Source organism: Neolamprologus brichardi, chromosome 1 (genome assembly GCF_056152115.1).
Source record: "Neolamprologus brichardi isolate AB-2024 chromosome 1, ASM5615211v1, whole genome shotgun sequence".
Taxonomy (NCBI): Eukaryota; Metazoa; Chordata; class Actinopteri; order Cichliformes; family Cichlidae; genus Neolamprologus; species Neolamprologus brichardi.
Genome location: NC_142104.1, coordinates 17,952,729 through 17,965,029, shown reverse-complemented (window position 1 = coordinate 17,965,029; position 12,301 = coordinate 17,952,729). Strand labels below are relative to the sequence as shown.

General features: G+C 41.0%; 1 protein-coding gene across 3 annotated transcripts; it reads left to right on the top strand.

The window, feature by feature from the left end:
* The first annotated feature begins 351 nt into the window (after positions 1 to 351).
* Positions 352 to 11,759, top strand: tradd (tnfrsf1a-associated via death domain). Of its 3 annotated transcripts, none has more exons than XM_006780051.3 (5): positions 352 to 443; positions 6,418 to 6,581; positions 6,683 to 6,963; positions 7,981 to 8,128; positions 11,095 to 11,759. In XM_006780051.3, the coding sequence occupies exons 2-5, from the start codon at positions 6,431 to 6,433 to the stop codon at positions 11,391 to 11,393; spliced, it is 879 nt and encodes a 292-aa protein (XP_006780114.1). In that variant the 5' UTR covers positions 352 to 443; positions 6,418 to 6,430; the 3' UTR covers positions 11,394 to 11,759. The 3 variants fall into 3 exon arrangements, with proteins under 3 accessions (XP_006780114.1, XP_006780115.1, XP_087694376.1); XM_006780052.3 differs by having other exon boundaries at positions 363 to 443; positions 6,421 to 6,581; XM_087838250.1 differs by lacking the exon at positions 352 to 443 and having other exon boundaries at positions 5,065 to 6,581.
* Positions 11,760 to 12,301: the final 542 nt, after the last annotated feature.

Below are 12,301 nucleotides of genomic sequence, written 5' to 3'. Positions count from 1 at the left end.
GCACCCCTGCATCGTTTTTGTCTGTCAGTGTGACTATGCAAATATGCCTAGTGCATTGTTTTGGTTTTCCCCAGCAGCTGTTTAAATCTGTTAACACACAAAAACCCAGCGAACACAGTAAGAAATTAGACTCGTCAAAGAGCCGGTAAAGTGTTTCAGTGTTTTGGTTCAGGTTTATATTTATGATTAAATGCTAGATGTAATTGTTCGTAACGGGATTCGTTGAACTTCATATGAACGTTTACGTTAAAATGAAAAAAAAAAAAAAAAAAACCTCACACACACAAAAAAACACTTCCTTCCCGTCACGATTTTCCTCGTTGATTTCCACCAATCAGAACGCAGCTTGATTGCTGCTCACCCAATGGGAAGCCAGGAAGCTCATACTGTCCGTGTGATTCCACAGAAGGAAGCGTTACCAAACACTTTAACAAAGTTTTAAGGTAAGTTTGAGCCGAGCTTGTCAAAGTGTTACTTCACGGTGAATCAAAGGACCTCCTAGGCAGAAACTAGGCGTGTGGGCTTCCCGAGGCTTTGGGCCGCTTCAGCGGCGTGGCTGCTCGTAGCTTTACGGTAGCTCTATCTATTCTGCGTGACATTTCTCACAGTAACCTCCATCCCTTTCAGTATAAGGCACTGACATTTTAAAACGGAATAGCTATCTTTGCGGTGTTCTGACTCAAACCAATGCAGCTGTCAAACTGTAAAGGTAATCAGCTAGCTCACCTGTACGTACGTGTCGCATAGCAACCACGTCCCCTAGTTTTAAGTTGGACAACAGTTATAGCTTTGACATTAAAGTTACATAGTCTATAATTTGAGTAAACTCTGGGTGTGTTTTCTGTTGTTTCTGTAAGGCTTAATTTATGATGAGTTTATAAGCTGTAATCGAAGGTTTTGTTGTTACTTTAAGCTAGGAAACATAGAAATGTAATAAAATATCCTCAGATAGCAACATTTGTTAATATTTTTGCTTATAATTCAGTGGATCTCGAACTTTTTCAGGCTTGCCTGACTTTATAAGTCAAAGCTCAAGTGGTAATCGTGATGTACGTATTTATTATACACTTAACTATGACTTTATTGGATACACCTGTTCTTAACACAAATATCTAATCAACCAATCACATGGCCTTGTTGATGCTAGAGGCGAATGGGGAGACTGCTTTGAGCTCATAGGAAATTAACAACAACTGAAATAACCACTAGTTACAACAAAGGTATGCTGGAGAGCATCTATGAAAACATAGCACATCCAACTTGGAAGCAAATAGGCTGCAGCTGCACAAGACCATACCAGCAGCAGAGGGCACAGCGAGTGCCACCCTAGCTACGATCAGGAGACCGAGGCCACAGTTCACAGGGGCTCAACAAACCTGAACAATAGAAGATCGGGGGGGAAACATTGCCTGCTCTGATGAGTCTTGTTTTCTGCTCCAACATTCAGATGGTAGGGTCAGAATTTGACATAAAAGCATGGATCCATGGCTCAGGCTGCTGGTGTAGGAACCATTATTTTTAAGTCAGCTTCATTCCACATGTTTACCCAGGTCATCCATACTCGACTTATAGTAGAAGTGCTAGTCATATTCGATGTACAGGTGGATAAATAACTTATTCACAACTAGCCTCCTGTTGTTAATGTAAGTTTGAGTTAGTTCAGATGTGCTAAATGTCATTTTCAGAGATGAACCCCTCACACATTGCGTTGTGTCTCCTTAATTAGAATGTTCTAACTTGAAACACAAGAAGAGGTGAAGAGGGTTTTCTGATACCATGGCAGCCCAAAATAAAAGGAATCTAAGGCTAAATTGAAAAATAAATTGATAACTGTTTTAACGACATTGGAAATAATGTGATCTGATCTTCTAAGTCAAAATAAGATGAAAACAAAATCTGAATAAACTGAAAACATTTTTGTGTCCTTTATGAACAGCTAGATAACAAACAGTGAAGGTGGAAAATAACAAATGAACTCTTGAAATTAGTAACTGAAACAGCCGCCTTCAGCAGCCGCGACCTCTGTCAGATGCTTCCTGTAGCAGTTTTTAGAGGCATTCATGATGAAGAGGAGGAATTTCAGATTGTGTTTGGTGTGTTATTAGTCATAGTGTGCTTTTTTCCATATAATATTTTGCTGGGAATCAATTCAGAAACCTCAGATATTCCAGAGGAGTTAAATGTTTTTTCTTGCCCCTTAATTCATTACTTACAGTTTACAAACTGTTTATAAACGTGCCTGAGCAAAAATAGTCTGCAAACAAAGTTTATGGTTAACTGAAATGGTTTTGGAAGACCTGCCAAGTTAAGGTGATCAAAAACACAAGTCACTTCTTATGCGTCTGCATGCAAAACGTGCTCCTCTTATTCATACTGACTGTAAAGAGGAGCCTTCCCAACATGTAAGGCCTCAGGTTTCCCAAACTTCTGCTGAGGAAAATTTGTCCTCTCTAACCAGCAGTTCACTGAAGAAACAAGTCAAACTGAACTTGAAACTTAAAAACACTGTAACCTCGGAAAAACCCACTTGATTTAATCACAGAATGCTGAAGCATCGGATGATGAATGACCACAAAGGCTCTGATTTTGCCACCCACTTCTCACAAGGTGAAACCTCTGAATTTTGACAGAGTCAGTTCATTTTTATATCTCTGGATGGTCAGATCACACTGTTACTGTTAAAACTACTTTAAGGAAAGGATCTTTCAGATATGAGGAATCAATATTTCTAGCTGTAGCTGTTTTCCATCAATATTCAGTTGTGTAAATAGCACCTAGTACATCCTCTGGAAACTGGGCTTTTCTTTTTGACGAGCAAACCTCTGATCTTTGATACAGTGACTACAGATAAAGGTCGCATGCTTCACCACATCATTCATTTGTGTGAATTACGTAATTATGCCCTCAGCCACAAAAGCTTGTGTTGTCCACCTTAGCAGGAATAATGAATTTTTTCCACTGGTGTTTCACATTGGGTTGCAAATTTTTGACCCCTCTTCCTTCATGTCCATCAGTTGAAAGATGTTTGAGGGTTTTCCTGCATGTAACAAGTCTTACCTTCACAGGAACAATAACCCTCCCTTTCCTGCCTCTCAGGTCTTCCTTTGTGGATTTGTTGGTGTGCTGAGGATTATTATCATGGGAGGTGATTTGGGGTTTAATATATTGCCAAAGAACACCACAGAATGGACATGCCAAGGATTTAACTACTGGTTGTTGACACTTGAGTCACAGATGTTCCCCCCAGGCTGACATAACCATGTAGGGATGGTCTTTTCCTGACAATAAAGACCTTTTTCTTGCATGACTCCCACACAGGTGTGGCAGACACTTGCAACAGAGTTACCTGCAGACCCTGTGATCACATTTTTCAAGGTTTTTTTTAGACCAAAAAAAAAAAGAAGAAGAATTTGTGGTCATTTTAAATCTCTTGCCAGACTTGACATCAGATAAATGATATATGGCATGGCGTCACCATGTAGTTGGCATGTTTTGTTTTCCAACAGAGAGCTTTACTAAAAATGCTAGAAGTGTACCTTAATGCTGTGTGATCATAAGGATATGATGATTTATAGGGATGATTAAACAAATTATTAGCCCTGTGTCAGTTATTCTTATATTTATGTATGGATTGAAGTGAGTAGATGTTAAAAAGCTACATTTATAATTGAAAATGATAATTTGCAAACTTAGTCAGGGGGAATTACGAAATGTTTTCTGCTTATGTTTTTCAAATGTGAGGACTTTCCATTTTTACCCTTTTATGTCATCTGAATTTATTGTTCGTATTTTTTTGGACTGGACAAAATGAGCCATTTTTGAATTCGTTTGATTCATGCTTCTGAATCAATTTTTTTTTTTTTTTGTTACAAACACCAAACAAGCTCTCCAGGGAATACTAGAGGTTGGCTTTTGGCAGCAAAGGATGAATTATATATTTTAAGCTCCCGATGATCACTTAATCCTCATCCAGCTGCTAAACTAATCTCACAGTATACTTCCAGTGTACCAGTTGATAGGATAGCAAATAATTACATACTGCCTAAGTCGTTTCCTGTACACCTAGACGCCAAGCATACTGTGATTCAGTAAAATGCGAGGACGTGCACCTAATCCAGCTCAGAGGTTCCTCTTTCCCTGCAGAGCGCTCCAAGTCAGGATGCATAGAGACAGTACCAGCAGGTTTCAGCGGTTCATCCAGGGCACAGGAGTCAGGGGCTGGAGTGGGGGAGGGGAGGGATGAGATTAAACATGTTTTTATGTAATGAGGGTTTCAGAAGGGAGCTGGGGTAAAAAAGGTGGAGTGAGGCCAGAAACATGGTGGATGTATTTTGGCTGCCATGGGTTGGGGCGGTTAAGTCAGCAGAGGTGATACGGTTTATTATCCCATCACTCTGAGTGAACACGATTAGAAACTGAATCTCCTGTTTCAGATAAAATGAGACGTAGAATTAATGACCACTGATCAAAAATTTAGAGCCTGAATTTGAGATGACGTACGTCTCTCACCACATGTTTTTATTACCTGCTGACGGTGGAGGAACAGTGATTTACACTGGGTTCAAACCTCATGCTGTGCTGGAGCCTTTCTGTGGAGTTTCATATTCCCTACATCTTCATGGGTTTCTTCTGCATGCTCCGGTTTCACCACACAGTCCAAAGACATGCGTGTTTGAGTAATAGTTGGTGTATAGTATATAGTGGGTGGGGGACGTGGACACCCAAGTTTGTTGGGCGATAACGTGATAACTCAAGAACGAAGCAATGGTCTGATACAGCTGGTGTATCTATTAAAAATCTCTGGTGAGTTTGAATCTCATTGACCGTGATCTCAAAGTTAGAGGTCAGTTTTGAAATTGAAAGCTTGAAATTGAAATAGGTGCATCTGCTAGGAGGCTGAGCTGCTGCTGTCAGTATTTTTTTTAATTATCTGTGAGTAAGTGTGGATGTCCGTCTCCAAATGTTAGCCCTGTGATGGATTGATCCAGGGTTCACCTTGCCTCTTACCTCGAACCAGTTAAAAAAAATCTATATCCAAAAATGTAGTTAAATGTTTAAATAACACAACAAAACCCAGAAACATTACATTTAAGACAAGAGAAATAAGAGAAAAGGAGAAAATCCTCAAATTTAACAAACAAGCAAACCTACAAACAGGTGATAGAGTAGGGTTCACTGTCTTATTTGTTATGCTAGTGCAAGAAATTGAATATCATTCATGTAATTGCATTTAAAAAAGTAAACTTCCATGTATTCTGTATTCATTACACAAAGCAAATTATTTCAAGACGTGTTTTTGATTAAATTCAGTTGATTATGGTTTATAGCTCATGTAGTGGAATATTGTAGAATATTTAATTTGGATTTCACAGTATATATACACTCTGTTAACCACGTGGTCAAGCACAATGATTAGGAAAAATGCTGAGTTGACAGTTGTCCAGTCGATCATCAACACCCTCCTCACGGAGGATAAGCCATAGAGAGTCATTGCTGTATTGAAGCATATAAATAGAAAGTTGACTGGAAGAATGAAGAGTATTGTAAAATTTGCACCACAATGACAGAAGACTTGAGAGGATTGTAGAGGGGAAAAAAGTGGATTGAAGAACTTGAGAGAATTTCACAAGGAGTGGACAGAGCCTGGTGTCAGTGCATCAAGAGCCACCACATACAGACGTCTTCAGCCAAAAGTAAAACTTGCATTTGATTTGGAAATCAAGGTCCTGGATATGTGAGAAAGAGTGGAGAATCCAACGTGTTCAGTGTGAAGTTTCCACAGTCTGTGACAATTTAGGGTGCCATTTCATCTGCTGCTGCTAGTGGTGGTCAACACAGTCGTCTACCAGGAGACTTTAGAGCACTTTATCAATCCATCTGCTAACAACCTTTATAGTGATGTCAATTTCCTTTCCCAGCACCACTTAGGACCTGTCCACAGCGATAAAACTACCACCAAATGGTTTGCTGGCCATGTTTTCACCCTGCTGCATTTACCAGCCAACTCACTTGACCCTAACTCCCACCGCAAGAAATCTACAAACTAGACGAAAAATACCCAAAACCAAATACAGACAAGCTGAAGGCCACAATCAAAGCAACCTAGGCTTCAGTAACACCTCAGCAGTGCTACAAGCTGATCGGTTTCATGCCACATTACTGCACTTATGCAGTAATTAGTGGCAAAGGAGCTCAAACCAAGTATCAAGTGTATAAACATGCGGATGTTTCCTTTGTTAATCCTTTTTATTCCCATTGATCTCGGCAAATATTTTACTAATCTCAGATACTTGATTTCATGAACCATACATTAAAATCAATGAAGTTAAAGCAAAAACAAAGCTTGAAATATTTCACTTTATATTTGATGAATATACAATATATGAAAGTGTACCTTTCTGCATTAATTGTCTCAAGTAGTGTTCAGAGAATGGCGGACAAGACTGTGGATGGAGGTCAATGGACGGGATGCGCAGTCATGTTTCTGCAGTCGCTGTGTCCCGGTGTGAACCTGCTCTCTCTCTACAAAGACCCACAGGGAAAGTTCATCATTTTCAAAGTCATCAAGCTGACACTTACAGGTGAGCCCTCGGTTAGGCATTTCTCATACTGCATGCTCATTAAAATAGAAAAAACCTCTTGTAGGATTTACCTTGATTAATCATAGTCTTCCACTGTTAAGACTCTGCTGGAGGCCTGGGTACATTTGAGATCCTAAAGGTCCATGATGCGGATCCCTTCCTGGGGGTGGAGGTCAAGTTTGTGAATGTGGCAGCATGTCATCAGTTCCTGGAGAGCTACAGCTCTGGAGCGGTGAGGCAGTATCTCTGCCAGCACGCCTGCCGGCTGCTCGCTCTGTCCCAGGAGTTAACTGTGGAAACCCAGCTCAAGGCAGGCACTCATACTCTGGATCGGTGTCTGGACAAGCTGGATCTTTGCCTACAGCACATCCACCTGTCACAGGTAAGGTTGATGTTCCTGTTAAACTGTTCTCCAGTGATTTTAAAGAGGCAAAAAGATTTTAAAAGTAGATCTCATTTCACCTCATCGTGCCTGACACTGGCCGATTTCTAATGGGATTTTTTCTTGCAAGGTAATTTAGCTGCAATGTGAAACCTTTTCACAAAGATTCACACAAGCAGGTTTGTCATAATCATACCTGTTCCTGAAAGCTAACAGCCACACTCTCTCAGTGACAGTTCAGCCTGATCACTCGTTAGAGTTTCACACAGCCAACTGTTGGGAGCAGTTGAGTTTGAGGAGAGGGAGACAAGACAAAAGACACACTGTGGAAGAGAGCCAGAGATTTAATAATAACTAATGATTAAATGCAGAGAGGTGTCAAAACATACAGTGAGTGAAAAGAGACCAGAATGAGGAACACTGCTTCACGGGAAGCCCCCAGGAGTCTAAACCTGCAACATAACTAAGAGGGCATTCAGGGATCACCTGATCCATCCGTAGCTATTTGCTTTACCAAGAAGGAAAGTTCTAACCCTAATCTTAAAAGTAGAGAGGGTTTCTGTCTCCTGAATCCAAACTGGGAGGCTGAAGGCTCTGCCTCCGATTCTGCTTTTAAATACTCTGGGAATCGCAAGTAAGCCCGCTGTCTGAGAGCAAAGTGCTCTAATGGGGTGATATGCTACTATGAGGTCATTAACATGGGGGTGATTATTCAAGACCTTGTATGTGAGGAGCAGGATTTTAAATTTGATTCTACCAGAGAGCCAAAGAAGAGAAGCCAATATGGGAAATATCCTCTCTCTTTCTAGTTCCTGTGAGTACTTGCTCTGCAGCATTTTGGATCCACTGAAAATGTAACCACAAAATTTAGCATTTTGAAACAAATAATCTTCTGTTTTTGCCAAATTTAAGCCATGGCCCTTTATTGTAGTCACTATGGCCTTCGGAGAGTGTGCCCACTTTGACGTTCTCATTTATTTTTATTCTGAGTGATTTCTGCCATTTTGTGCCTTTCAGCCGGAGCGCCTGCGCGATGAGGAGATCGATGAGCTCGAGCAGCAGCTGCAGAGTCAGGCCCGCGGTCCTGCCTCACAGTCCGTCACCATCATGCAGGAAGAGTCTCCCGTTCCCAGCAACTGCTTCAAGTTTCAGAACAGAGTGTTTGGTGAGTCGAGACGGTCCTTGTTACTAGTCGTGTGTGTGGTGTGCTGTCCACAGTACATTATTTAGATATTCTCTGTAATTTAACTATCGAGGATGGTCGTTCATTTACAAATGGTGGGTTTATTGCCATCTCCTCGTTCTCCTCATGTGTCTGCAAAAACATTTTTTTTTAAATTCAAGAAGCTGACAGAACTTTGTTGATTGACTTTTTTTTTCTCGACAGCACATGAATTCAATACTGTTTCAGATGACTCCCTAATCCAGTCAGTCAGTGGGAAGAGATTAATGACTGCAGATAATGTATTTGGTTTTCATACTTGGACTGATTTCATATTGGGTCAACTAAAATTTGAATTAATAAAAATGCAGGAGATTTGGTGGCTGCCAAACAACTGAAATTAAACACCCAGTGACACATTAAAGCTCTCCTGGGGTTTGTAAATTGATGTTGGTGGTCTTGATGGGGAAAAAGGAAAGTGTGAAAGTACAACAGCAGGGAGTTTTGTTAATGAACTGACTGGTCTTTATTAATTGCACCTGATTTTTCAGTACTTTTGATCATGCAAGTGCACAACTTTAAAGCTGCTCTGATCAGTTTTTTCCATACGAACAATCAGATTATACAGCTCACAGGCTATTCGCTGACTTTGCCTGTTTGTTGTTTGGTGCTTAGCAAGTAGTGTTTGCTGCTTGAGACCAGCTGCTTGCTGAAGCAGTGAGCCAGAAAACCAAACCAGTGAACTTAAAGGTGCTAAGTGCGATATGCACTTCAGGAGGTAGTGAAGACATAAAGCTTAAGCTAAGTTAAGATGAACTTTAGACTTGTTAGGACATTGGTCAGCTGGGTAGCACTGTTGCCTCACAGTGAGTAGTCCTGGGTTCAAATCCACCGGTCCAGCTCTCCAGATAGCCTGGAGAGGTAGCCTATCTCCCTATGACAGCTGGGATAGGCTCCAGACTCAGATCTCCCTGAATTATAGAAGCGGTTAGGAAAATGAATGAATTTTAGTCTCCAGATGTTTGCTAGTGTTGCTGTGTAACTGTTGAATGTCTAAAGAGCAACTTGCCCACATGGAATAGTTGTAGTTGTGTCAGGTAAAATGCGTGTTTACAGGTGGTATCACTGTCCCCATCTGGCTGAAAATTACTCATTAAAGCTGTTTTATAATCTTAAAGCACATGAAACGAATGAATATGCAGAATCTGCAGCTACAGCTGGCAAAAGGACAGTGCAGTATTAAAGTATGAAAGTCCTGTCGGTGTACATTAAAATTAAACAGTGTGGGGGTGCATCCACTTGAGCTTTTTTCCAGCCGTATGCAATCGGAGCTCTATGTATGTAGAAAAGGGATTTATTAAATGTCCACAGGGAGGTCATACAAGTTCAGGGGTCTTAAACGTTTGCTGGGTGTACCACCAGCAGTGTCATGATACATGACTGGCAGATGCTCTGCCTCTCTTCTAGCCTCACAACTGGATGAGCCCTTCTTGTTGACTCCTTGCTCCTGGATTTAAAAGTGGACCAACATGGCTAAATTTCACTTACCTATTAGAAACATGGTTTACATGTTTCGAAAAAATCTGAAGCTTGAAAATAAATGTGATCTTAATTTTACAGATGTTTACAGGAGTTTCCAGAGGTGCTGAGTGTCCCTTATGTGTGGCCCTTTATATAAAACAGCAGCCAAACTGACATCAACACTAAATGAGAAGCAAGGAATTAATAATGCATCATGTACACAAGTCCTATTGGTGTTTAAGTTTGGGTTGAAAGCTGCAGCCTTTAGCTTTTCTCATAGTCATACACTCATAGTGGGGGATGACTGGACATCAGTGGAGAAGGTAACACTGCTGGTCTGAGGATTCAGGTGTGCACTTAATCCTGGAAAACTACAGTATTAATTTGAAATACTGTAGTTTTGATTATATGACTATTTAGTTTGCTGTACTAGAGTCAGGTACTATTATTTGCTTAGAGCTCCCTCCCAAGGTGCTCTCACCTGGACATTTTTAGAAAAGCATTTGGAGTTATCAGCTGAAAAGAAACACTACATCAGAAGAGTCAAATGTGTGATTGAAGCAGCCTGCTAAAGACTTTCAGTAAATTCTTTTAAAACTCAAATTTTTTGATAAATTGAAATGTGATTCTTCACGTAGTGATGCTGGGATTACTACGCGGAAGTGGAAAAGTTTGGGAAGTGAAAATGTATTTGTAGATTTTGAAAAGTTGTGAGGGTTTAGTGACTTTCTAAATCCACAGGCTTCCCACCACCATTCAAAAAAAAAAGCACATTAGGTTTATTGGTGATTCTAAATTGCCCATTGGTGTGAATGAGAGTGGGAATAGTTGAGCGACAAGTGACCTGTCCAGGGGGCACCCCGCCTCCACCCTGTGACAGCTTGGCTCCATTGCCTCTGCAGCTGTGAATTGGATAAGCAGTTAAAAAGATGGATTGGTGGACTCTGTTTATGTGGAAACATGGAGAGACGCATAGATTATTTTTGTCATTTGGTGTATAAATACATTTCTTATTAAATGAGCAGTGTTTTTTTGTTTTTGTTTTTTTTTGAGAAAGTGCTCATTTCTGTTGTCTGGCTGTGTTTTGTTTTGTTGTTTTTGTTTTTTTAGTGGAGTGGGATGATGGGTGTCTTTCCTTTAGCTTTATGGTTCCAGCTATTATTAAAATCTTGACTCTCGCTCAGGTTTTTATACCTCAGAGATGGAAAAATTTGAGGAGTTTTTTTTGTTTTGTTTTTTTTTAATATATATATACATTATTATGTAATGGTTTTAGAGTTCGGCTCACTGTCATCCGTGAACTAATAGGAGTTTCGACACCCCTGCCCTAAGTTCTTCTGTGAGAGCTTGCTGTTTACATCTGTTTGTAAAACACTGTTTATGTAATCGTACTTGATTGAGGTTTACATTAATGCTTTCCCTCCATCTTTATCCTGTTGCCCCGTCAGAGGACCGAATGCTGACAGCGGCAGATGTGCAGAGCTTTTCTAACGGAGTGGGCCGTCAGTGGAAGCACGTAGGGAGGGCCTTGGGGAAGAACTGCCGCGCTCTGAAGGGCCCGGCCATAGACAACCTGGCCTACGAGTACGAGAGAGAAGGGCTGTATGAGCAAGCCTATCAGCTTCTCAGCCGCTTCATCCAGGCGGAGGGGAGGGCGGCCAAGCTGAGCCGACTGGTCAAAGCACTGGAGGACTGCAAACTCACGAGCCTGGCTGAAAATATTCTGGACCTGCAGCCGCGAGAGTAACTCTGAGTCTGAGCTGTGAAAACAGAGAAGGGGGGGCAGAGTCCTCTCTGTGCAAGGAGCAGCGACTTTGTCCTCCCTGCTTATGTTATACACACAGTGTGTTTGTTCTTCACGTCTGTCATCGACAGCATCCCATCCTTCAAATCATCCCCCGTGTGTGCGTGCGTGTAGGAGTGTGTGTGGGAGTGTGTGCGTATATTGAATGATTCACGTCTTTGCTTTTCAATTATTAGTATTATTGATAATTGTTTTCATTTAGTTGAATGATCTGTCATCACTTTTTTAAAAAATGCTGTCATGAGTTTAATGCACTGTTTAAACCGTTGTCATCATGTTTCTCCTTTTAAAGTCAATTTACAGATGGAACCTGTTGGGTCTTCTTTCTAATGAGTGCGAGACTGTTTTTTTCTCCTACAAAATGGGTGCATTCAAATTAAATGATTGAGGAACAAACAAAAAAAAAAGACAAAAAAAAACAAGCTTCATGTTTCTGTTTGATGCATTAGTGTAATTAAACCTGAAAACACCATTTTGTCAAAAGTCCCTCAGGTATAATTTAGTGTTAATCCGCCCTCCCTCTCCACCAGCGCTGGCTGTCACTCACACATGTGCACATGATTGAACTGCTGATGCTGAACGTCTGTGTGTGTGTGTGTGTGTGTGTGTGTGTGTGTGTCACTGCTTGAGTCATGATGTGGGCGGTTCAGGGCGGATCTGAGGTAGGTGTGTGTGTTTTATCTCAGCTTGGCTGTCAAAGATGGATGGAGCTTCTACAGGTTGAGCTCCTGTGCTGGTTTCATTCAGGGTCCACTGTAAAAGAGCCCCTGACCATCCATCCAGATGTGATTTGTGGATTAGACGTGTTTATCACACACACACACACACACACACACACACACACACACACA